General features: G+C 44.2%; 1 protein-coding gene across 1 annotated transcript in view; it reads right to left on the bottom strand.

Moving 5' to 3' along the window:
- Positions 1-25861, bottom strand: part of LOC144687882 (unconventional myosin-XVIIIb-like) — a 284738-nt gene that overhangs the window by 31732 nt on the left and 227145 nt on the right. Inside the window, exons 35-37 of the mRNA XM_078554448.1 lie at positions 24776-24859; positions 22961-23098; positions 13666-13851 (exon numbers count right to left, since the gene is read on the bottom strand). Of these exons, the coding sequence (XP_078410574.1) occupies positions 13666-13851; positions 22961-23098; positions 24776-24859 (408 nt within the window). The remainder of the gene's footprint in view (positions 1-13665; positions 13852-22960; positions 23099-24775; positions 24860-25861) is intronic.

Genomic DNA, 25861 nt, shown 5'->3' with positions numbered 1-25861 from the left:
CAGGTAGTGATAATGCCGCAGCACATCATGAGGACAGCAGAGATGAACAGAAATGCCTGCCTGCACTAGAGCTAATTGCCAGTTCTTCCAGCAATGGGCAGACTGACATCTTACTTCACCTCTAGGCTCAAATTGTGATTGTGGCCATCCAAGTCAGACCATCACCCACATCCTGAACTCCTGCCCTAAGTGATCCATTCCTGGTGGCATCAGAACTATTCATTCTGCATCAGCTGGAGCTGTTGAATGGATTGTTAACCTCGATATTGAACTGTAACTGCTTCCCCAGCCATACAAATAATGGCCCAGAACTTCCAATCTCCGGATGGTCATACCCTGGAGACTGCGCTGGGGACCCCTGAGAAATCCCAATGCACTGACAATGCGTGATTGGCTGGGGAAGTTTGGAACCCTCTAAAACTCTGAGTTAAAGTCAGAAACTTTGGATGGTTCCAACTCTCTTACCTGAATATTTACCCAGGACAAGTTAGAAGCATTAAAACAAGTTCTAACTCCTGGGTAGCTATACCACTAACCTCCCAACTCCCCACAGGACCCCCCCTGGCTATACCTCAATTGTACCCTGACCCCCAGTTATCCCCCCTGACTCCCTGACCCACCCTACTCCCTTACCCACCTGCCTGCCACCCTATCCCCTCAAACACCTGGCACTCTACTTCCTCACCTACCCCCTCACCCATTCACCTGCCACCCTACCCCCTCACCCACCGACCTTCCACCCTACTCCCTCACCTACTGACCTTACACACTTATCATCTCTCCAGATCTTAACAAAGTGGTTTTGAGGCCTTTAAATTCACCAGAATATAGCAGGTAGTGCCATAAAAAGTTGTGGCTTGGCTTCCCCTGATGATGCTACAGGCATTTCTGAAGAGGCCCAGTTCAGAAGTCCGAGTGAGAAACGTGAAGCGCCAGTGCAAGGTAAGAAAATAGGAAGAGAGTGACAATCCAACGGTGACTGCCATTCCTCAGGAGATTCAGCCAAATATAATACCTCCAGGCCAGCAGTGCAGATTTCACATTAATGAACTGCATCAGCCTCTCACCCAAAACCTGGGAAAGTCCCCAACAAGTCAGGACTGGGGTTTCTACTGTACAGAATCCGCCGCTGGTACTGGGCAGAGTCGGCGATCATGAGAAACTATGAACATGTTGAGGTTTGGGCATGTGAAGCTCTGATGCTGGGGAATTTCTGTCCAGGTCAATGGGGTAATGGTGGCAGCGAAAGTCAAGCAAACCTGCCTGTGTGCATCAGTTCACCCTCCCCCGTGATAAACATCCTTCACCCACAGAGGGAATTTGTTTAGATGAGGGGTAGTGTGATGCTCAGTATCCTCTTTTTACATCGGTACTGAAGAAATACTACTGGAAAAATGTTGTTGATGGCATTCGACTCCTTCAAGAGGTACAGCTCCACAAGCACCAATCAGCTTCAAGTGCTACCTTCCCACAAACCTCCTTTTCTGCTATGTCAGCGAGCTGAGAAAGTGAGTGTTACAGGTTATCCCAATACTGTTCTGACTGTCATTTATACACGCACGCATACTGCAGAAACGTTTCACGGACATGGTTCCGGGGATGAGAAACTTCAGTTACGTAGGTAGACTGGAAAAGCTGGGCTGTTCTCTTTGGAAAAGAGAAGGTCGAGAGGAGATTTGATAGAGGTGTTCGAAATCACAAAGGGTCTGGACAGATTAAAGAGAGAGAAAAACTGTTCCCATTGGTGGAAAGATTGAAAACCAGAGGATGTTGGTTGGGCGATTGTCAAAAGATGCCATGGTGACATGAGGTAAAATTGAATTAGGCTACAAGTTGTTAGGATTTGGAATGCTCTGTCTGAGAGTGCGGTGGAAGCAGATTCAATCAAGGTCTCCAAAGGAAGGTTTGTATCATTGTCTGAAGAGGAAAGATTTGCAGAGCTAATTGGGGAGTGGCACTAGGTGCATTGCTCTCATGCTCTTGCAGAGAGCTGGCACAGTTACAATGGGCCGAATGGCCTCCTCCTGTGCTGTAACTATTCTATGATTCTATAACACAGGCACACACAAAACACACATGAAGAAACCAAGAACAACCAAATCAGCACAGGCACGTTTTCAAATGTCACTCATTCATTTTTCCACCAACTTTATTAGGCGCTGAAATAAGTCAAACATCAATAAAAATGCGCTGCAAAATACAAGAGATCACAGCAACTTTGTTATGCTTCAATGCCCCGCTGTAAGTAGGAATACTGAGGCCTTTCAGCAGTCTACTTTTTTTATTTAAAAAAAGATTATCTGCTTTCTGCAATGATTCACCAGCCAATTGGAGAAAGAGGAAGTTGTTGATTTCATTCCCTTGACTGTGTTTAAATTAGAAAATAGCACTATAGAGTACATTTTGATTAGAGAAGCACTTTAAACAGTTATTAGTTAACTTGACACCACCATAAAAAATGATTAACAATATGGTTTATAACTGTTTTTACTTCATTTAGTGCCAATTATTCAATTATAACATGTACTCAGTATTCAGAATCATGTACATCACCATGACAACTATTTAGGGCTTTTGTCTTCAAATCAATGTGCAATACCGCTCAATTCCTGAATACGGACTTACTAAGAAATATTTAACTTGTACCAACATAAGCCAACTGGGCCATCATATCTTAAGTGCATCCCTTTTCAGTGACAAGCACCAAAAGCTATTTTGTTATCATCAGTTCCACAGCTATTGATCTTAAAGGGATGTTGGTCCATAATCCATGGGAATCTAAATGCTTAGCAGAGAAAGAGGCCACATGGCCCATTGTTACTAGGTCTTTACTAGAGCACACCCCGATTAATCCTGCTGCTTGTGATACTCCTGATAGCTAGTCAATGAAGGAAGAAACCAGAGCCAATCTTTACTTGGTATAGATTTATTCACAGAGTGAGTTGTTACGGTATATATCTCCAGGACTTGTGTCAGTAAATGTCTCTTTACTTACTAAAGTAACCATCCAATCAATGCCCTCCAACTGCATGTATTTAAACTCAGTTGATACAATTAACACTGCCTTGCTCTCAACCACTAGCCAAGCATCTTCCCTGCTTCAACTATTTCACCATCTTTCCCAGTGCTATCCCCTACCATTCTCTGTGGTAAAACATTCTGTGCTCCACCAGCCTATTTCTCCCATCTTCCCTCTTCATTATCCTAATGGCCATCTACTCATCAGTGATTCATCCACCAGAAGAAATGAAAACCTAGTCGTTTGTATCAAAACTCTTCGTTATTTTAGAATCCTCTATTCAACACTCTTTAACCCTTCTCTGCTCCAGTGGAAATTATCTCTGGATCTCAAATCCCTCCTCAGGGTTATAATTTCCCATCCCCACCGTCATCATGGTAAATCAGTGTTGCATGGTTTCTGTAAAGGGTGCCTGAAACTACACACAGAATTCTAACTGTGGCCTAACCAATGCCCTGGACATATTTATTAGTTCTTCAGTCTTGTGCTCTGTGCTTCTATTTTAAAAACCCACAATTCCTCAGGTCTTTCATTGTTTTTTCTCTCCACATTTTCATTTATTTTAAGTGGTTGTCAGGTCCCTTGTGATAGGCTCATCATTAGATTTATTATTCATTCCCAGGATGTGGGCATCACTGGCAAGGCCAATATTTATTGCCCATCCCTAATAGCCCTTGAGAAGGTGATGGTGAGCCTCCTTCTTGAACCGCAGCATTCCATGTGGTGTAGGTACACCCACAGTGCTATTAGGTAAGCAGTTCCAGGATTTTGTCCCAGCGACAATGAAGGAACGGCGATATATTTCCAAGTCAGGTTGGTGTGTAGATTCGAGGGGGCCTTGCAGGTGGTGGTGTTCCCATACATCTGCTGCCCTTGTCGTTCTAGGTGGTAGAGGCCGCAGGTTTGGAAGGTGCTTTCGAAGGAGCCTCGATGAGTTGCTGCAGTGGGTCTTGTAGATGGTACACACTGCTGCTACTGTGGGAAGGTGGTGGAGGGAGTGAATGTTTGTGGATGGGGTGCCAATCAAATGGGCTGCTTTGTCCTGGATGGTGTCGAGCTTCTTGAGTGTTGTTGGAGCTGCGCTCATCCAGGCAAGTGGGGAGTATTTCCCCACACTCCTGAGGTGTGCCTTGTAGAAGGTGGACAGGCTTTAGGAAATCAGGAGGTGAGTTACTTGCTGCAGGATTCCAAGCCTCTGACCTGCTCTTGTAGCCACAATATTTGTGTGGCTAGTCCAGTTCAATTTCTGGACAATGCTAACCCCCAGGGTATTGATAGTGGGGGATTCAGCAATGGTAATGTTATTGAATGGTAAAGTGAGGTGTTTGGATCTCTTGTTGGAGAAAGTTATTGCCTGGCACTTGAGTGTGTTCCTTGCCACTTATCAGCCCAAGCCTGAATGTTGTCCAGGTCTTGCTGCATATGGGCACAGATTACTTCAGTACCTGAGGAGTCACGAATGTTGCTGAACATTGTGCAATTATCAGCGGACATCCCCACTTCTGATCTTATGATGGAGGGAAGGTCATTGATGAAACAGCTGAAGATGGTTGGGCCTAGGACACTACCCTGAGGAACTCCTGTAGTGATGTTCTGGGACTGAGATGATTGACCTCCAACAACCACAGCCATGTTTCTTTGTTCTAGGTATGATCCCAACCAGTGGAGAGTTTTCCCTTTTATTCCCATTGACTCCAGTTTTGCTAGGGCACCTTGATGTCACACTCGGTCAAATCAGCCTTGATGTCAAGGGCAGTCACTCTCACCTCATATCTTTCGTTCAGCTCTTTTGTCCATGTGTGAACCAAGGCTGTAATGAGGTCAGAAGCTGAGTGGCCCTGGCAGAACCCAAACTGACTGCCAGTGAGCAGGTTATTGCAGAGTAAGTGCGACTTGATAGCATTGTCAACGACACCTTCCATCACTTTGCTGATGAACAAGAGTAAACTGATGGAGCAGAGATTGACTGGGTTGGAAAAGTCTTTTTGAAGTTAAAATAGTTCTTTGGCTCAAGGAGTTCAACAAATACCACCACGTCACTAAGGGCATGACAAACATTCAGTCAGCCAGCATTCAAGTGGCAGGGATCAGCTGAAACCATCCAGGAACATATACACTGCTCAGGTGGCTATGAGAGAACCCATTACACTATTTCAAATAAGAGCAGGTGCGTTATCCCTGGTGTCCTGGCCAACATTTACCTGTCAACCAACATCACTCAAACCAAGTTATCTGGTCATTATCACAATATGTGTTTGTGGGACCTTTGCTGTGCTTAAATAATCCACATTACAACAGCAAACTTCAGCTGAATTGGCTTTAAAGCACTTTGGGATGTCCTGCGATCATGAAATGTGCTGTATAAATGCAAACGCTTTATTCTAGACTCACCCTGCGGCTAAGCTCCCTCCTATGTACGATGCCCTTCACTCAAAATGCTCTTGGCTCCATTTTTAGTTACAAGCTCCAAATAGCACAATCACTGCCGCAAATCTCTTCAATGTTTCCAAACATGCTAATTATTCCATCACAAGGCATGGCTGGTGAAAGGTTGCTGTTGCCAACACCTTAGCAACTGTTACTTCAACAACCAAATCCAAATGCATTAATTGTGATCGAGGTAGACCGATGGATAAGGCCATGGAGTGGTCTCGCCCCAGTTCCACATTGGCACCCAGGTGTACCTTACCGCTATTTAGCCAAAGATAATTACCTTGATGATGAATATTAAATAGATCCCAGCCAGATGGTGAAGTATGAAACTAGACACAGATCCTTTTCTTGTTGGAGGGTTTATTCACAGAATGCAGCATTACATATCCATGACAAACACGTCTGCAGGAAGTGTAAGCAGCAAGGGGAATTCCGGATCAGGATTATTGATCTGAAAGCCAAACTGCAGATGCTGCACAACATGAGGGAGGGGAAAAATACCTGTACACTTTGTTCCAGAAGACAATCACACCTCTTAGGATAGGATCGCCTGTTTTGGTCAGCAGTGAGGGACAGGAAGATGTGGCCATGAGTGAGGCAGGTAATGGAACCGAGCAGACAGTAGTGGAGGAGCCTCAGACTTTGCAATTATCAAACAGGTTTGAGGTGCTCACAAACTGTGTGGACGAAAGCGAGGTCTACAAGGTGGATGAGCAGGCTGGCCATGGTGCCATGGTACAGGAAGCTGTTCAAGTAGGGGGAGCAAACAGGAATGTAGTGGTAATAGTATAGGTAGACAGTATAGTGAGGGGGATTGACACGTTCTCTGCAGCAAAGGGCAAGAGTCCAGGTGGCTTGTGTTGCCTGCTTGGTTCCAGAGTTTGGGACATCTGCTCAGGGCTGGAGAGGAACTTGCAGCAGGAGGGGGAGGATCCAATTGTTGTCGTCCATGTAGGTACCAATGACATAGGCAGGACAAGGAAGGAGGTTCTGCATAGTCAGTATGAGGAGCTAGGTACCAAAGTGAGAAGCAGAGCCTCAAAGGTAATAATCTCTGGATTATTACCAGATCCACGTGCAAATTGGTATAGGGCAAAAAAGATTAGAGAGATGAACGTGTGGCTCAAAGACTGGTGTGGGAGAAGTGGGTTCCGGTTTGTGGGGCACTGGCACAAGTACCGGCGAAAGTGGGGGCTGTATCGTTGGGATGGTCTACACCTGAACCATGCTGGGACGAGTGTTCTTGCAAATTGCATAACCAGGCAAGTCGAGAGGGCTTTAAACTAAGCAAGGGAGGTGAGGGATCAAGTTTGGGTAGATGTGGCAATACAAGAGGTAGATTCAAGGCAGGAGACCATAATAGTAACATGGGAAATGAGGGTCATAGAATAGCAGGAAGGGGCAGAGAGATAAAACCTAAGCATACACCAATAGTCAAGACTAAATGTTACAAAGATAACAAAAAGACAAAACTAAAGGTTCTGTATCTGAACGCATGTAGCATTCATAACAAAGTAAATGAATTGATAGCACACATTGAAGTAAAAAATGTGATCTAAGAGCCATTACCGAGACATGACTGCAGGATGACAAGGATTGGGTCCTGAATATTGAGGGGTATATGACATTCAAAAAGAATAGGAAGCTAGGTAAAAGTGGAAGGGTAGTACTGTTGATCAAGGATGGCATTGGTGCAATAGTTAGAGATGACATTGGATCAGGAGATCAGGATGTAGAATCGGTTTGGGTGGAGATGAGGAACAGTAGGGGAAAGAAGTCACCAGTGGGAGTGGTCTCCAGGCCCCCTAACAGTAATCACAATGTAGGACAAAGTATACAAGAGGAAATATTGGGTGCTTCTGATAGAGAGATGGCAATAATCTTGGATGATTTTAATCTACATGTAAACTGGAAAAATCAGATTGGTTGTAGTAGCCTGGATGAGAAGTTCATAGAATGCTTTTGAGATAGTCTTTTACAGCAGCACGCTCCGGAACCAACCAGAGAGCAGGTTATATTAGACTTGGTATTGTGTAAAGTGACAGGATTAATTAATGACCTCAGAGTGAAGGCACCTCGAGGTGGCAGCGACCAAAATATGATTGAATTTTACATACAGTTTGAAAGGGAGAAGAGAGGACTAGTATTTTAAACTTAAATAAGGGCAACTATTTGGGCATGAAAGCTGAGCTAACTGAAGTGAACTGGGATACTAGGCTAGGGGATAGATCAACAGAGAAGCAGTGGCTGATATTTAAGGGGATATTTCAGAATTCTCAGAATAAGTATATTCCTACTATAAAGAAAAATTCTAAGGGGAGGATCCACCATCTGTGGTTAACTAAAGAAGTTAAGGAAAGCATCAATCTTAAGGAAAAAGCATATAACTGTGTAAAGATGAGTGGTAGGTCAGATGATTGGTCAGAATATAAAGAATGGCAGAGAATGACTAAAAGATTAATCAGCAGAAAGAAATTAGAGTATGAGAGGATGGTAGCTAGAAATGTAAAGATGGATAGCAAGAGTTTCTACAGATATTTAAAACAGGAAAAGAGTAAGTGAATTTTTGGTCCTCTGGAGAGTGACAATGGAGAGTTAATAGTGGATAAAAAGGAAATGGTGGATGAAATGAACAAATATTTTGCTTCTGTCTTCACTATAGAGGATACAAAAATCATTCCAGTAACAGCTGTAAATCAGGAGGTGGAAGGGAGAGGGGAACTTGGTGAAATTACAATCACTAGGAAAGTGGTACTGAGAAACTGATGGAGCTGTGGGCTGACAAGTCTCTGGGTCCTGATGGGCTTCATCCTAGGGTCTTAAAAGAGGTAGCTAATGAGGTAGTAGATGCGAAGGTGTTAATTTTCCAAAATTAGATAGATTCTGGAAAGGTTCCATCAGACTGGAAAGTAGTAAATATAACCCCTCCATTTAAGAAGGGAGGGAGGCAGAAAACAGGAAACTATTGGCCAGTTAGCTTGACATCGGCCATGGGGAAGGTGTTAGAATCGATCATTAGGGAGGTTATAGGTGGGCACTTAGGGAAACTCAAGATAATTGGGAAGAGTCAGCATGGCTTTGTGAAAGGGAAATCATGTTTAACCAATTTATTGGAGTTCTTTGAAGGAGTAACATGTGCTGTGGATAAAGGGGAGCCTGTAGACATGCTGTACTTGGATTTCCAGAAGGCGTTTGATAAGGTGCCACATCAAAAGTTATTGTGGAAAATAAAAGCTCATGGTGTAGGGGTAACATATTAACATGGATAGAAGATTGGCTGGCTGGCAGAAAGCAGAGAGTATGGGTCTTTTACTGATTGGCAGGATGTGACTAGTGGAGTCCCGCAAGGGTCTGTGCTGGGTCCTCAACCTTTTACAATTTATATCAAGATTCAGATGAGGGGACTGAAGGCATGGTAGCTAAATTTGCAAATGACACAAAGATAGATAGAAAAGTACGTTATGAAGAAAACATCAGGAGGTTACAGATGGATGTGTATAGGTTGAGTGTGTAAAAATCTGGCAGACGGAGTATAATGTGGGAAAGTATGAAGTTGTTCACTTTGGCAGGAAGAATAAAAAAGCAGAGTATTGCTTAAATGGAGAACAGCTGCAGAATTCCAAGATGAAGAGGGATCTAGGTGTTCTAGTGCATGAGTAATAAAAAGTTGGTATACAGGTACAGCAAGTAATTAAGAAGACTGATGGAATGCTATCCTTTATTATGAGAGGAATTGAATTAAGGGTGTTATACAGGGCATTGGTGAAACCGCATCTCAATATTGTGTGCAGTTTTGGTCTCCTTATTTAAGGAAGGATGTAAATGTGTTGGATGTGGTTAAGTTGAGGTGTACTAGATTGATACGTAGAATGAGCGGATTGTCTTATGAGGATAGGTTAGACAGGTGGGATGACAGCAAAATACTGCGGATACTGAAAACCTGAAATAAAAACAGAAAATGCTGGAAAAATTCAACAGATCTGGCAGCATCCGTGGAGAGAGAAACAGAGTTAACGTTTTGCTCTGAAGAAGAGTCATACGGACTCAAAATGTTAACTCTGTTTCTCCCTCCACAGATTCTACCAAACCTGCTGAGTATTTCCAGCATTTTCTGCTTTATTTAGACAGACCGGGCTTGTTTCCAATTTGTTTAGAAGAGTGAGGGGTGACTTGACTGAAGTGTATAAGATCCTGAACGGCATTGGTAAGGTGGACGTGGGTGAGTCCGGGATTAGGGGGCACCGTTTTAAAATTAGGGGCAGAATTTTGCCCTCGTCGGGCGGGCGGGTCCGGGAGCAGTTGCGAAGCCAAGCGATGGGGTCCTGACATCGATTTCACGCTGGCTGGCCAATTAACGGCCAGCCAGTGTGAAACACGCGCTGCAGGGCTCAGCGCTGCCGGGGTGCAGGGGCGGGAGGAGCAGGCAGTAAAAGCTCCCTGAGGCACAGAGCTGCCTCAGGGACCGGAATATTTTGAACATTCAAAATAAAGATATGATAGATAATGAAAACATGTCCCCTCATGTGACTCTGTCACACGAGCAGGGACATGTTAAATATGAGTGTTAAAACTTCTTAATTTTAAAAATCACTAGTCGCAACCTCATCCCGCCCATGGATGAGGTTTCGCCAAAAATGCAAAGGCCCCTTTGCTATTTCACCGAACAGTTGGACGGGCAGCGAAAAATTCGAGTCAGTTAATTGATTAAGGGCCTTAATAGGCCTCTTACCTGCCGGCGGGCGCGCTACCACCTCTCGCACATGCCCGCCGAGCGAAATATCGCGAGAGTGCACGATGACGTCGGGACGCTCGCCCAACGTCATCGCTCGCCATTATACTCTCAGTCGGGTCGGGTGTGCGCCCGCCCGGTGAGAGACATTTCTGCCCCAGGGGTTGCCCGTTGAGGACAGAGATGAGGAGAAATTATCCCTGTCGGAGCGTTGTGCGACTTTGGAACCCTCTGCCTCAGAAGGCGGTGGAGGCGGGTCCATTGAATATTTTTAAGGCTGGGGTGAATAGATTCTTGTTAGGCAAGGGAATCAAAGGTTGTCAGGGGTAGTTGGGATGTGGGATTCGAAACACAACCAGATCAGCCACGATCTTATTGAATGGCGGAGCAGGTTTGAGGGGTCAAATGGCCTACTCCTGCTCCTATTTCGTAGGTTCATATTGTTTGTGTATCTCTGTCTCCTACCTACTAATGCCCCAAAGTCCCAGTAGCCCTCCTGAGTACAACAATTAAACAAATGGTCAAATTAACAATTTAAAGGGAAGCCCTTTAAAGGGGCACTGTCGCAAAAAGACAAATATCTTAAAGGAAACTTACGAAATCAAATATAAATATCATCCCCGGGGGTGTGATGCGCCCCAGCCCCTCATGGTGCCACCGACAGTGGGAGGCCTCTAGCGTACCGGCGAACATCGCGTGCTCCCTCCCCAGGGCCCCCCGGCCGTGAACATAGCTGTGTAGAGGGGACAACCCCCTCGACCACCCACTGCCTGGACCTGTTGATGGCCACCTTGGCCAGGCCCAGGAACAGGCTTACGAGGAGGAGGCCCTCCCCAACCCCCAACCCCCTCTGCAACCCCCTCCGCACCGGTGAAGACCCTTTTTACAGACTCTTTTTGGAAACAAAAATCAATCAACCAATTAAAGTAAAAATCAGAGGGGTGACAGCCTCAGGTGGGGGACTGTGACTAAGACAAAAAACTTAGAGGAAACTTACAAAATCAAATCAAAATCCTCCCCAACCCCCTCCGCACCAGTGAAGCCCCTTTTCAAATGTGCTCAAGATCCTAAAAAAAATCAACACTTTCCACCTGTTTATCCTTAACTTTAACAATACAATTAATGTAACATCAACAGAAATATTTGCAAATTATAAAGGTAATGGGCCCAATTTTAACTCTGAGTACATGAATGGGTTTGGAGTGTGTTGAAATCAGGCCCATAGTGTTTGATATGCCTCAGGCTGTGGAGGTGTGAGTGGAAGAATATCGACTGAATTGGCATAAGCTCTTCAGACTATGAGGAAATTTTGGTCCATAAAGTATCTCCTCCAGCCTAGTTTTAATGAAGGGCGATATGAAGCCATGCTTTATAAAAATGGACTTTTATGAATTTGCTGGCTGGAAACCACTAATTGAATTTAAAAAAAAGACTATGCCAGAATTTTACACTCCCCAACCAGTGGGTTTTTAGACTGGTGGGGAGGGGGTGGGAGGGTGGGTGGGGAGTGTGAAATTCAAGGGACGGGACACCCTCCTGGCTCCTTTCCGCCCTGACCATACAGTGATTTTACATGGGGGTGGGGAAGGCCTCAGACAGGGCGCCTGCCCTTGCCCTTAGTTGAGGCCCTTAAGTGGCCAATCAATGGCCATTTCCCGCCCAGCCTCAAGTTTTAGGCTTGCGGGAAGATTGAAACTCCATGGGGGAAGCCCGAAATACATCAAAGTTACATCTCGGGCAGGAAGGGGGGGTTGGGGTGTGGAATAGTGGCAGCTCCACCAGAGGCCCCCTTCTGAATTCGGATGCCCCCCCCCAATCCCCCACCTTAAGGTCCGATGGCCTCCAGACCTCCCTCCGAGACCCTGATCACCCCCCATCCCACCCCCCCCACCCCCCCAACCCCATTGCACCCCCATGCCCCTAGGCCTTCCCTACTCTCCCCACCCTGGGATCTCCTGAACTTACCTGGGCCTCTGGTTCCTGGAAGTAGTCTCTGATGTCTTCTTGAACTTCCTCCTCTGTCCACTGCAGCGCTGTTGCTGCTGCAGGGACTGGAGAGCTTCCAGCCAATCAGATTGGCCAGCAGCTCTCTAAGCCTGGACTTCATCCTGAGTGAGGGGCAGAAGTCCCACCTGCAATCAACTGACACTTGTTGGAGTGCAAATTGGCTGCAGGGCAGTCAGAGTCGGCGGGGGTGTGTTCCCTGCCGACTCTTCGGATGGTGGGAAACAAGACCTCATCATCCTAAAAATTCAGGCCTTTAATGCCACATTCAAAAGGCTTGAAATCACAGTCAAAGATGGCTGCACATTTGCATCACTGTACCTTCTACATTCCAAAGCTATTGAAATAGAGACAACTTGTCTGCAAAGCATCACTAGGAACAATTGCCTTGAAGAGTATGAATGGGGGCCACCTCCTATCCCATTAGCAAAGCATCCAGGCAATCACCTGGATACTCAATTGGGTGGAGACAAACCATTAGACATAATTACTTGGACAATGCGACTCTGGCCATGAAAGGAATTTTTCTAGGTATCATCTGGTCATGTAAGCCATGCAAGTGAAATCCACTATTCCACAACCAACTTTCAGGTAAGTGGGTAATTGGAGAGAGAAGGTCATGTGACAGGCTAGCTAACTCTTTGTGTGTTTAAGCACCAGTTTCCTCTGCAGACCAGCACAAGCAACTGAAACTCTGAAGAAGCAAGGTCGCTGTGTGGGTCTCTCTCCATCCAACTTGTAAATTTTGAACCCTGTCTGCTGTTTGTGACTCTCCATGTGCCATGGACAGAGATTTTAAAAAGAACTCAACCGCATTGCTGTGATCTTCAAAAGAACAGATAAATCATCCATCTACATCTATAAACTGCCTCAACACCAAACTAAAAGGAGCATCAATGTCAGCCTGAAGCCAGCCAAGTCACCAACCTTCAAAAGCTATAAACCCTTTAACTTTACTGTATTTTAAATTACTTAATCTATCCTCCCGCTCTGTAACTTATTTCTGTGTGTGAATTCCAGAGTGTGTGTGCGTGTGCATGGGTGCATGTGTGAGAATTTCTGAGTGAATGAGTGGTTGTGTGTGTGTGTGTGTGTGTGTTTTTATTATTTTCTTCTTAGACCAGGTTAAGTACAACAAAGACTATCTTCCTTTCTTACTAAAAGCTCAAGGACTGGTCTGTTTGTATCATTTATAGTCACAGCACATAAACAGTTAAACACTCACTGAATTGGCAAGCATATCCTTTTCAAAAACGTGTTGCATTCAAACGAGGAGTGGGAAAAGAGGCGACCATTCAACCCCTCCTCGTCTCATCATAACAAGGGTTACATCCAAAACATGAACGTATCTTTCCCTTTCAATTTGACTGTGCGTTTCTAGAATTATGTGTTTTTATTTCAGATTTACGGCGCCAGTGCTCCTCTTCGATCTCTCCTGTTCTAACCATTTTATACTGAGCTTGGAATTGAACGTCCTTACCAGTTCCATGCACCTACGAGAGGCTTCCTGCTCCCGCTCAACAAGCTCATCCATCTCTACTTTCATTTCCTCCATCCGCTGCTGGAAATGATTAGCGGTTTCCTTCTCCCGGGCCTCAGCTTCAGCAGCCTGTTCCAATTCCTCGCCCATCTTCATCACATTGTCCCGCAAACGTAGAACCAACGTCTACAAAAACAGTAACAGTTGGGAATAAAACCCTCAGTTAGAATGTGATATACTTTCTCTCTTTGGAATGTGTGTGTGTGTGTGTGTGTGCGTGTGCACATGCACACACATAAATGTATTTGAGTAAATACATGTACATATATATATCTCTGTACACGTGTTCGTGAATTGATTCACTTCAATTACATTTTATTCAGCTTTTAAAGAAGAGTCCGAGGGCCACATTCAGGAATAATTTTAAATCCAAAGTGTTGAAGTACAAAGTAGTACAAATTAGGAACCACTTACGAATGGGCTGATGTAACAACTAGCCCCAGAACTCTATACAATGCTGCATATCCTATATCCACACAAATGAAAAGTTAGCAAGTGAAAAATTAGAAAGATCAATTTTGCGGGAAATTCAATAGACTGATATGCTACAGGGGAGGCTGCTATAGTGGGCAATATAATTTCTGTTGAGAAATGAGACTGAAGAATGTGTTGACAATGTGAGGGTTGCAGGCGATCTACAAATAGAGGACAAGCTTTTAGCCTCCAATGACCTCTGACCCGTTCCTAAAAATTCTAACGTTCTTACTCCTCTAGTGAAATTAATGGATGGACTGAGAATGCAACGGGCAGTGCCAGCTGTGTGCCACATCGGGTCGAGGTGGTTGGTAGTATATGGTCTGTTGCTCAAATGATGTGCCACTCTGTCCTGAAGAACACCTCATGATCATCTTGAAAATGACCAACCCTGAAATTTTAGAGCTGTTGGAACCAAAAGCGGGTCCCAGCCTCGATGGCGCCAGCCGGCTGCACGGCATTGCAATCTTACCAGAGGCGCCCAATTAAGAGGTCACCTCCACATTCGCCATCTGATTAAGGAAGGCGTGCAGGGTACCAAGGCAGAAGGCCCAATCAGAAAGCCCAAAGCTGTGAGTGGCCGGCAACCCCAGTGGGAGGGGTGGGCGCTGCTAAAGCATGTAGGTGACAGCAAAGGTGCCTCAAGATGGAGGCGCTTTCTGAAGACTTATGAGAAATTTAAAATTTGAAGGCTCTACTGCCTTCAAGGTAAATATATCTTTCTTAGATTTGGAGACCAAACAGCACACAGTACTCTAAGGTGAGGTCTCACCAAAGCCCTATACAATTGTAATAAGACTTGCTTATTCATTGTAGTCCAGGTCCCTTGCAATAAAGGCCAACATGCCATTTGCCTTCCTAATTGCTTGCTGCACCTGCATGCTACCTTTCTGTGTTCCTTGTACAAGTAGACTCAAGTCCCTTGGAATATCATTTGAAAGTTTCACGCCTTTAAAAGATATTCTGCTTTTCTATCCTAACTACCAAAGTGAATAACCTCGCACTTGTCAACATTATGCTGCATCTGCCAACTTGTTGCCCACTCACCTAACCAGTCAGGCAGCATCTCTGACAGTGCAGCACTGCTACAGCTTTTACACTGAAGCATCAGTCATGTGGTCCAAGTAGGGCTTGAATCCACAACCTCCTAACTCACCAGTGAGAGGTCCCTAGGAGTCCAGGTTGACCACATAGTAGGGTCTGTGGATATGCCATTGGACATCCTTCTCTAGCTACATGCACTGGAATACATAAGCTGGGGTCCCACAACATTATGGTAATGAACTAACTTTGTATTCTAGCACAACGTCAACTCAAAGCATGACAGATGTGCAAAATGCCCAAACTGTGGGCAGAATCATCCCAGGTTTGGGGTGGCAGGTGGTAAAATTACTTGCCGGCTACAATGCTGGATTTTCACGCCAAACCCGCCGCATTAGTTATGCATTCCCAGGAAACGCCATTTCAATGGTGGCTGGGCTCTCATTCGCCCACCATGCCATCACCTCACCGCTTCATCAAGCCGGGCGCCATATTTAAAGTGCAGCTGAACGCACACATCTCAGTGCTTCCAGCCCACGACTACTGCAGGGAAAAGGTCCACAAAAGGCAAAGTTACTGCAGCCCCCAGGTTCAGTGACACGTCACTGGAAAGCCTTTTGGATGCCATGGAGGCCTGCAGGGAAGTCCTCTACCTCACTCTGGCCACAGGATGGGCAGCGGCGTGACCAACCAGGCTTGGCAGGTGGTGATCAATGCCAATGCTGCACAGAAGAGGTTGACCATCCAATGCAGATAGAGGATCAATGATCTCATCCGTGCAGCCAGGGTAAGGCAACCATCTCATCACTCTAAACTCACACACTCAAGTCCATCACACATTTACTGGCATCTCACTCACTACTAACTCAAGGAACATCACCACCCATTCTCACACACATACCCTCACATGTCTATTTGGCCTCATCTCTTCTGGAGACTGCCTCCTCAGCCCTCACCATTTTGAGGCCACTTGCACAGATCAACATGTGCCCCCACACACACCCTGGGATACCCTCCTTCCCCAGTACAACCCTCGCCCTGCAGCCTCTTCCCTTCCCTGAGGCCACTTCTCCCCCTTCGCCAAGCAAGCCCTGGGCCTGCAGCCATTAAAAAGCCACCCACATATGGCTGATCTGGTAGGTAGAGACCTGCTGTGAGCTCCCCTAAATGTGCTGTCTGTGAAGCCAGCACCAAAAGACAAAATAGTTTTCTAACTCAAAAAGATTAAAGGCCTATAACTTTTTCCTGTGTTTTTGGTTCAACTATTGAGGGACAGGGAAATTACTGTTCCCCCAATACACAATGTCGATAAACGATCATACTCAGCATGTTCCCATAGTCTCATCATCAAATTAAATGCGAAGGCAAGTGTAGGGGCAGCACTTTGATTGTCATATATTACCGCTGGTGACTGCAAGTGCTGACTGAAGCAAGGTAGGCAAACAAACCTTGAGGCCCTGAGCAAAGTGCAGCCCGCCAGGTGGACATCGCTTTTGTGCTGTTGCGAAACACGTCAGCGTGTTTTCCCACCGGCGTGGCGGACGATCCAGCGGGTGGTGGGGCGGCGTGGGGGGTGGTGGTGGTGCTGGGTGGTGATTATTCCAACAGGCAGGCCTTATAATGATATGCTGATGTATTACAATGAGGTTCCTGATGTCCGATGGTGGGGAATGCGGCCCACCATCACAAGCGGACGATCGTAAACTGGTTTCACGCTGTCATGAAACTGATCGCGCCATATTGTCAGCTCACGCCACCAAACACAGCCAACGCCAGTGGGCATAGAAATTCCAGGCCTGTGTGTCAGATCCACATTGTCAGTCTCAGTGAGAAGGGTATGGGAATGGTAATATATGACAATCAAAGTGCTGACCCTACACTTGCCTTCACATTTAACTTGATGATATGGGAACGTGCTGAGTATGATTGTTTATCGACATTGTGCATTGGGGGAACAGTAATTTCCCTGTCCCTCAGTAGTTGAACCAAAAACACAGGAAAAAATTATAAGTCTTTAATCTTTTTGAGTTAGAAAACTATTTTGCTTTTGTCTTTTTGTGCGAGAAATGTTAGGACTGTACTGATGACGTTCTGAATTAATAGCTCACTATGAGTGTTGGAGACAGTTCAACAACTGATTTCTTTCATCAGGCGAACTTGATTAGATGTGTGCTGCACAGCTCCTCTAGGCAGAATATCTTTGAAACAGCTCATGACACACTGATATAGACTTGATTTAAACCCTTTGCCATCAAGCCATTTTTCAATATTGTCTCCATGGTTCCCGTAAAATCCATAGGGCACAGAGCGACTGTTTGTGAACTGAGCTGGCATAGAGATAGATGGCTCATCAAGGTCCAAATTCTCTGTAATAAATTAAAAGTATCCATTTCATTTATTTAAAGATCAGATGCTGGCCTTTGATCCAAAGATCAAATAGGTTCATTTCCTTGATCTAATAACAGCGTTGTTACTTTGATGTGAAGGAAATAATGTGTTCTATTGTATAGAGTTTGTATATAATACAGCCATGGCCACTGGGGTATGTGACAGCATAATTTGGTGGATTAGTTCATCTTCTGTCCTATGCCGATGAATGAAGTATTGCTGTACAATATATCAGGAAACCCTTATCGCAAATGAAAATGTCACTTTTGGCACACAAGAGGTTAAATGCTGGAGGTTGAAACAGGACCTATGCCAAATTCAGGGACTTAGGGAGATAAAAGGCTCCATTTCGCTGATTGCAGAATATGAAGCCTCATGTTGAGGTAGCAAATACTGTTGCCCAAGTATTGTCCCATAAGCATCTGCAGCCCTCCAGGTCCTCTCCCAAGTTGCCATCCCTCATGTTTGGGTTTAAACAGTTAGTATAGCCTGGCTGTTCAAACATGGAGAGCATCAGAACTAAGCCACATTCTTACTCAATGAGCATTCCCATCTTTTCCTCAACAAGTCAGTGGAGAGTACTGATTTTGCCTTCCTTAGACCAGGAGCACTGAGGTTAGCAATTGATCTGTTCATGTGGAGGCCTATTAACTCAGCACAAGCCAATTCTGTCTCCTGAGTCTGGCCCAAAATGGATGGTGCCATTCCCTACTAAGCCTTGGCAGAGTTTAATTTAGCCATTTCAGGTAAGAGAGCGAGGCACCCTCTCAGTAACCTTTAGAACTATGGAATTAAAAAATTGGCCACAGCAGGTGGGCCACTGATGTGGAGGGGGAATCCCCGCGGCTGTGACCAAGCAGGTGGAATGGGCCTCAAAGCCTGCCTGAAGCGCTGGCCCCAGCCTGCCCCCATATCAACATACGAATTAGGGGTAGGATAGGCCTCTCAGCCCTTTGGGCCTGCTCCGTCATTCAATAAGATCATGGCTGATCTGATTTTAGCCCAACTCCACATTCCTGCCTACCCCCAATGACCTTTCGCCCCCTTGCTTATCAAAATCTATCCACCTCTGCCTTAAAAAATATGCAAAGGTTCTGCCCCCACCGCCATTTGAGGAAGAGATCTCCAAAGATGTACGACCCTCTGAGAGAAAAAAAATCACCTCATCTCTGTCTTCAATGGGCGATCCCTTATTTTTAAACAGTGACCCCTAGATCTAGATTCTCCCACAGGACAAAACATCCTCAAGTCCCCTCAGGATCTTATATGTTTCAATCAAGTCACCTATTACCTATACCATGTTGCCCCGCACCCACCCCGCTCGCCGAACTCAATATCCCGCCCATGATTTCCTTTTCACAGAACCATGTTGACTCTGCCTGATTACCTTGAATTTATCCAAATGCCCCGTAATAACGTCTTTAGGAGGACGCCTCCAGGCAGATAGCCTAGTCTCAGGTGTCACATGGAGGCACACAGGAACTTGCCAGTTGAGCTCTGTTAATTGGCTCCTTCCGCCCCCAATCCCAATTCCAGTAAGATAGCCTGGGGGGCTGGATGACGACGGTGGCATGAACCCATCTCTGTACACACACCCAAAATCCTGCCGTGATGTAAAGAGTTTCACATTCCCAGGCCTGACCTCCCTCAAGGAGCACAACATTCAGCTGGTTGAGAAAATTTCAAAGGAAAGAAAACTACTAGGAATTTTTTAAGTAAATAACCCTTATCAACAGTTAACTATTAACAAGAGGGAAATTGAAAACTAGGGGGCAGAGTTTAAAAATAAGAGGTCTCCCATTTAAGGTAGAGATGAGGAGGGATTTCTTTTCTCAGGGGGTCATTGGTCGTTGGAGTTCTCTTCAACGGAGAGCAATGGAGGCTGGGTCACTGATTAAATTCAAGGCTGAGTTAGACAGATTTTTTCATCAACTAGGGAGTTAAGGGTTATGGGACAGGCAGGAAGGTGGCCACAATAAGGTCAGCCATAATCGAATGGCATAGCAGGCTCGATGGGCCGAATAGCCTATTCGTGCTTCTACTTCTGATCTTATTCCTTGCATACAGATATCAGATTTTGTAAAATAAATCACAGGATCATTACTAGCATTTTTTTAATGATACATTTTTTTAAAAAATGATCAATTCTTTTCCTGAAACAAAAGGACTAGAATGGTTTACATTATGAGGCCAGACTTCCAGAGCTGGATATGTTTCTCTCTCAACGGATGCTGCCAGACTTGCTGAGTATTTCAAGCATTCTTCCTATTTCCTATTTCACATTTTCAACACCCTCTGTATTTGGCTTTTGCGCCCGAGTTGGATCCATTCCATGTAGAGGAAACCGAGAGGGAATACGATCCGGGCATCGAAAATGTTAAAATGACATGGCTAGCATGGGCATAAATAAGTTTTAACTACGATGGTTGAAATAAAAAGTACATAATGAACAAGAGCTGTGAGATGATCTAAGTGTGTTTTAGTTGTCAGTCATCATAATGATAGGTCCAGAAGGGGGTGCCAGAACAACCTGTTGGGGGATTACAGTCACACTAGAGTTAAGCGGCAAGGAAAGAGCCTTGGAGTACAACACTGCTGTTATTACTCCATGTATTAATCTTTTCCAAAAGCAACATTGTGGCAGGAAGCCAACTCCATTTTTTTAAAAACAGAATTATCTGAAAATTGTGGAAAACTAAAGGCCAGTTGTTGGGGGCCAAAGAGCAGGGGGGAAAAGGTACCCAAAATTTGGCCAGATTAGCAATGCAGCTTGATGATGTAGATAAATAGCCTCTCACTGCATTAACCCACCAGGTAAACTCCATTTCAGATGAAAGCCTAAGATGGATAAAAGGATTTAAAAGATTTAACATCGCTTAGGGTTCAGATAATAAATATGAATGGAATCAGATTAACACATGGACATATTCGATCAGTGAGGGAGCACATATTTTATTCTCCTTCAAGAAAAATTGGAGAAATTACATAAACAGCACTATATGAATTGGAAAAGCAGTTTGTAATGCGTGGAAAGCCAATTTTTGAAAGAGTTAAATTACATGCAAAGAAGCTCAAAAATTCATTGGATATAAATACTTGAAGGGAAAGCAGTTGCAGAGCTATGGGAAAAGAGCAAGGAAGTGGGATTAATTGAATATCTTAAACAAAGAGCCAACACTGGGGTGATGGAATGAATGGTCTCCATGCTGTATCATTCTATGATCCATGACGCTTTGAAAGGGGAATAGGGAATAGTTTTGTTATAGTTTGATACTGTTCAGAAGAACACAATAGCTACTTTGCTTGGCAAAGGAATTCATTGTCATGCCCTTGTGGGGTAACAAGGCAAGAGATTGTTTGAAATATTATAATTAGAACCTGAATTAAATCTTGATAAGCTAATAACTCAAGCAAGACAGAAGCTATTAAGAAATGAGAAGCAGTGAACAGGCAACAGCCAGCGGCAAGCAAAAACACCAACCAACTGATATAGGGGAAGTCACAGCACGCAGGGAATAAAAAACCCAGTCACATTATACTCAAGGGCAGAACCTCAAATTGTGGCCTATAAGCCAACTTCTGAAGCTTTGAAAAATCCTTGCAAAAACAGGATCGACTTATAGGCTGAGCATAAAATGTGACCGGTGATGGGCGTGGGTCGTCGTCGGTTTGAAATATGAAAGAAAAAAATAACACCAATAATTCAATTTAAATTAATGCGTCAGCCGCTCTGTGTGGGCGTGCCTTAAACTCCTGCACATCTTCTTGGCAGCATAGCCCGTATTGCCTCCTTGATCCCATGCGCAGACTTATGAGGTGAGCGTAACCTTGAGCATATACTACTGTGCTGAAAAATTGAGGCCGACTCCGAATGTGAATACTGCCTAAACATGCAATTATTAGCTGAAAAATGGGGAGTCGATTATACGTCAGGTATAGGACTAAACGTACATTTTGGCACCAGAAAGTGGGGTTGTCTCCTGTCCATGACTTATCAGTTACATTGTTAATGTTTGTAATGTTAATTATATTGTTAAGGTTAAGAAAAACAGATGATAGGTATTAACTGTCTTTGAGCACATATAAATAGGAATAGCTGGAACACTGGGTGAGAGAGGAGAGCTGTGGAACTGAGCAAGTCAATAAACTCTCTCAATAAAGAAAAAACTCTGTGTCTTGGTTTCAGCTTCACCAACCGGAATTGATCCTATTAATATTTTATACGCCAGGTATACGCTGCAATCTATGGTAGAGGTGTATCTATGGGGAGGTGGTGGTGTAGTGGTATTGTCACTGGACTGGTAATCCAGAGGCCCAGGGTAATGCTCTGGGGACCCGGGTTTGAATCCCACCACTGCAGATGGTGGAGTTTGAATTCAACAATATATCTGGAATTAAATCTGAAAGAGCGCACAGATCTCCCTGAGGCTAAAGGCTGCCTCAGGTTTTCAACTTTTAATAAAGGAGTTTAAAAATTTTCCCTGCCATGTCCCCTCATGTGACACTGTTACATGAGTTGGGACATGTCCATAACTTTTATTTAAACCTTTCATTAAAATTTAAATGCCCTCATGAAACCGCATCCCGCCAGTGGATGAGGTTTCATGTTTTTTCACAAGCCCGCCTGGGCTCCCGGCCTGCCCGCCAACCTTAAGGTTGGACGGGCAGGTCGATTAATGAGCTGAGTTGGTTTTCTAATGGCCTTAATAGGCCATTGACAGGTCGGCGGGCACGCATCCGATTCGGCTGCGCCCCCACCGATCTGAAAATGGAAATGACGTCATTTTACACGTCGGCGAGTGGGCCCCGCACCTGCTCACCGACCGGAAGATCCTGCCCTAGGAGGAATGCGAATGTGCCTTAGTGGGCAAGAAAGCCTATAGACAACATTACCACCCCACTGGAGAAGTCCTCAGTGGCATTAAAATCGCTATGGAGTGGATCTTTACACTCATTGAAACCTTCATCTTCCTGATTTTTTTTTTAACATTACACATTACTGATTTGCAGGGCTTTATCTCACAACAAAACAACATTCTCCCTTCTAAGAAACCTTTCAATAAATGCTCCCGAAATACCTTCATAAATCCAGCCTCTTTTTTTAAAAACGGTGTTGATAATCTCCTCAATCTTATTCTACTGCTAAGATTTCTAATTTCTGAGGGTACTGGTAATTGTAATTCCTGATTGCACTGCAAAGAACTATAGGAACCTAAATAAAACAATATGGATTCGCAAGAGGTGGACTTAGCAATTCAAAAGGTGTGTGGAAAGATAAGAAGGGGATTCAAAAAGGAAACAATGGTTATACACACAAAAAAAAAAGGTCTACCTCAAATCTCTTTAGCTGTGCCCTCTGGAACTCAAGTTTGTTCTCAAGATCACAGATGATAGCTTCTTGTCGGCTTACGATTCCACGCTCCACCATCGAGTGTTCCATATACTCAATCCTATTCCGAGCAACCTTCAGCTGTGTATTTGACAAGATTAATTACACAAAGAGGGGCTGACTTTAATACTGAATGACAGCACAGGCAATGGCAAAGAGCATCAAATGGCTCCTTATAACTTTATATCCAAAGGAATTAATTTTGACAGATAAATCTACAATTGTCAACTTTCACCAGAGGTACAGATAGACCTTTTTCCTAGTTAAGTTAGTTAATTCTACTGTAGGGGGTTGAAAGGTGACATCTTTACCGTGGCAATGCATGCTTCAAATGGGCATTTTCATAAGCCTCTTTTGTATATTGTTATTCTGTGTTATTCATTCTTTATGTAAGTCCAATAAAGAAATCTAAATATAAGCATATTCACCAATACGCTGATAATTGTACATTTAGAAGGTGTATTAGACACAAATCCAGTTCAATCCTTATTGACTGCAGCCGTATAGCTGGATAATAATCACAAATGGCAATTCAATAGCAGTTTCTTATCAGTTTATTACTGAATTAGGTAGAATGAAAAATTTAGGTTATTCCACTGTTACTCATGAACTCTTTGTTGAGAGCCACAATCTCGAGCAGAGAGCCTGGAGACCACTATCAAATAAGTTAAAATATAGATTGATAGGGCAAGTCGTTATTTCTGTCCTGTGCAGAGAGGAATTGGCAAGTGGTTCTTTCATTTGTGCTTGTGAAGGCAGGGGCAGCCTTTTCTCAATAGTGTTTTCTCAAGAGAGAGAGAGATTAAGCAACAATATATTCAAGTTCCAACAACCTTTCAGAGCATCAGGAATCACAACTGGAGCTCCAGAAACCACAGAGGAACCCATTTGTCAAGACTCACAGTTGACAGAAAGGTAAAAAATACTATGGGCGCCACTGAGGGACTAATTGGCCATAGGTTAAATCTGCTTGGACTTCAGACAGATTCAGTGTTCTACTGGAGGGGTTGGCTCAGCTTTGAGATGAAACTAGCTGACATCTGTGTATGAGTCAGAAGTGGATGATCAAGAGAATGTTCAGTAACGGGGAATGAAACTTAAAATGAAGATTTGGGAACTGGGTTCTCTCAGAAGTAGAGACTTGAAAAAAATGATCCATTGATGAACAAGGTTATGGCTTGGTTATTTTTGTCTTTTTCAAGTGGATCAAAAATTTCAGCATCAAATATCTAAACTTTACAGAGAGAAAGTGAAGTTGTAAGGACATTACTTCGAGGATCGATGCTTTTTAAACAAAGCAGCTTATTTGTTGACTTGGCCCTATTTTAAGTAACCCCTTTGCTCTTTCAGGCTATTCACATGTATCTTTAAACAGTTCGTTAAAAAGGTTGCAGATGTGTCCCATTTTTACTGGTAAGAAAAACCTCAACACTAATGCCGTTATGAATAGTCACTGGTTTTTCTCTTAATAATGCATTAATCTTTGATCTTCAGAAAACTGCTTCCTGCTAGAATATCAAAATAATGTGCAGCTCACTATAAGGTCTATCCATTACTGTAGCATAAAGGTTACATGCAATTGTTCAAAGACAGTAGCTATTGTCAACTTGCACAATGTAGGAACAGAAGGCATGATAGTTACCAAGTCTATATAGGCTCTTAAACTCAAAAAGAAATTCTAGGATCTGATCTCAGCATTTAATTCATTAACTTGAAACCGACCCTACAGTCACCAATGTTGGCATTAAAGCCTCCTACCTTTTCTTCAAAACTTTGTTTTTCCTTTGTAGCTTCCTCCAACTGACCTTGTAGCTCCTGTATCTGTGCAATGTCATTGGACGACTGGTGATGGAGAGAAAAGGGAGATAAAATTTGATAAACTAAACAAAAATTAATATCAACCACAAAATAATGTAGCTCTTAATATCTATGAAACTGAAAGGCCTCTCCTGAAGAAGATGTTGATCAGCGGAAGCTTTTTCAGTGGAAGAAGCCTGCATGCACCAAGACTTGGACAACATTCAGGCTTGGGCTGACAAGTGGCAAATAACATTTGCACCACACAAGTGCCAGGCAATGACTATCTCCAACAAGACAGAATCTAACCATCTCCCCTTGACATTTAATGGTGTTACCATCAGTGAATCCCCCACTATCAACATCCTGAGAGTTACCATTGACCAGAAACTTAACTGGACCAGCCACATCAATACTGTGGCTACAAGAGCAGGTCAAAGGCTGGGAATTCTGTGGCGAATAACTCATCTCCTGGCTCCATAAAGCCTGTCCACCATCTACGAGGCACAAGTCAGGAGTGTGAGGGAATACTCTCCACTTACTTGGACGAGTGCACTCAAAAAGCTCAACACCTCTCGGACAAAATAACCCATTTGATAGGCACCCCATCAACCATCTTAAATGTTTATTTCCTTTGCCATCAGTACACAGTGGCAGCAGTGTGTACCACCTACAAGATGCACTACAGCAGCACTCTGAGGCTCCTTCAACAGCACCGTCCAAACCCACAACTTCTACCACCTAGAAGGACAAGGGTAGCAGACACATAGGAGCAACACCACAAGGAAGATCCCCTCCAAGTCAAACACCATCCTGACTTGGAAATATGTCACCATTTTTCACTGTCACTATGTCAAAAACCTGGGACTTGCTTCCTAATGTCACTGTGTACCTACATCATATCGACTGCAGTGGTTCAAAGAAGGTAGTTCATCACCACCTTCACAAGGGTTACTAGGGATGAGCAAGAAATACTGGCCTTGCCTGTGACACTCACATTCCAAAAACAAATATCTATATTAGAAAAAAGGTGATCATTAGAAGGCC

Source organism: Cetorhinus maximus, chromosome 12 (genome assembly GCF_964194155.1).
Source record: "Cetorhinus maximus chromosome 12, sCetMax3.hap1.1, whole genome shotgun sequence".
NCBI classification, from domain to species: domain Eukaryota; kingdom Metazoa; phylum Chordata; class Chondrichthyes; order Lamniformes; family Cetorhinidae; genus Cetorhinus; species Cetorhinus maximus.
The sequence above is the reverse complement of the archived record's forward strand: the minus strand, read 5'-3'. Positions and strand labels throughout refer to the sequence as shown.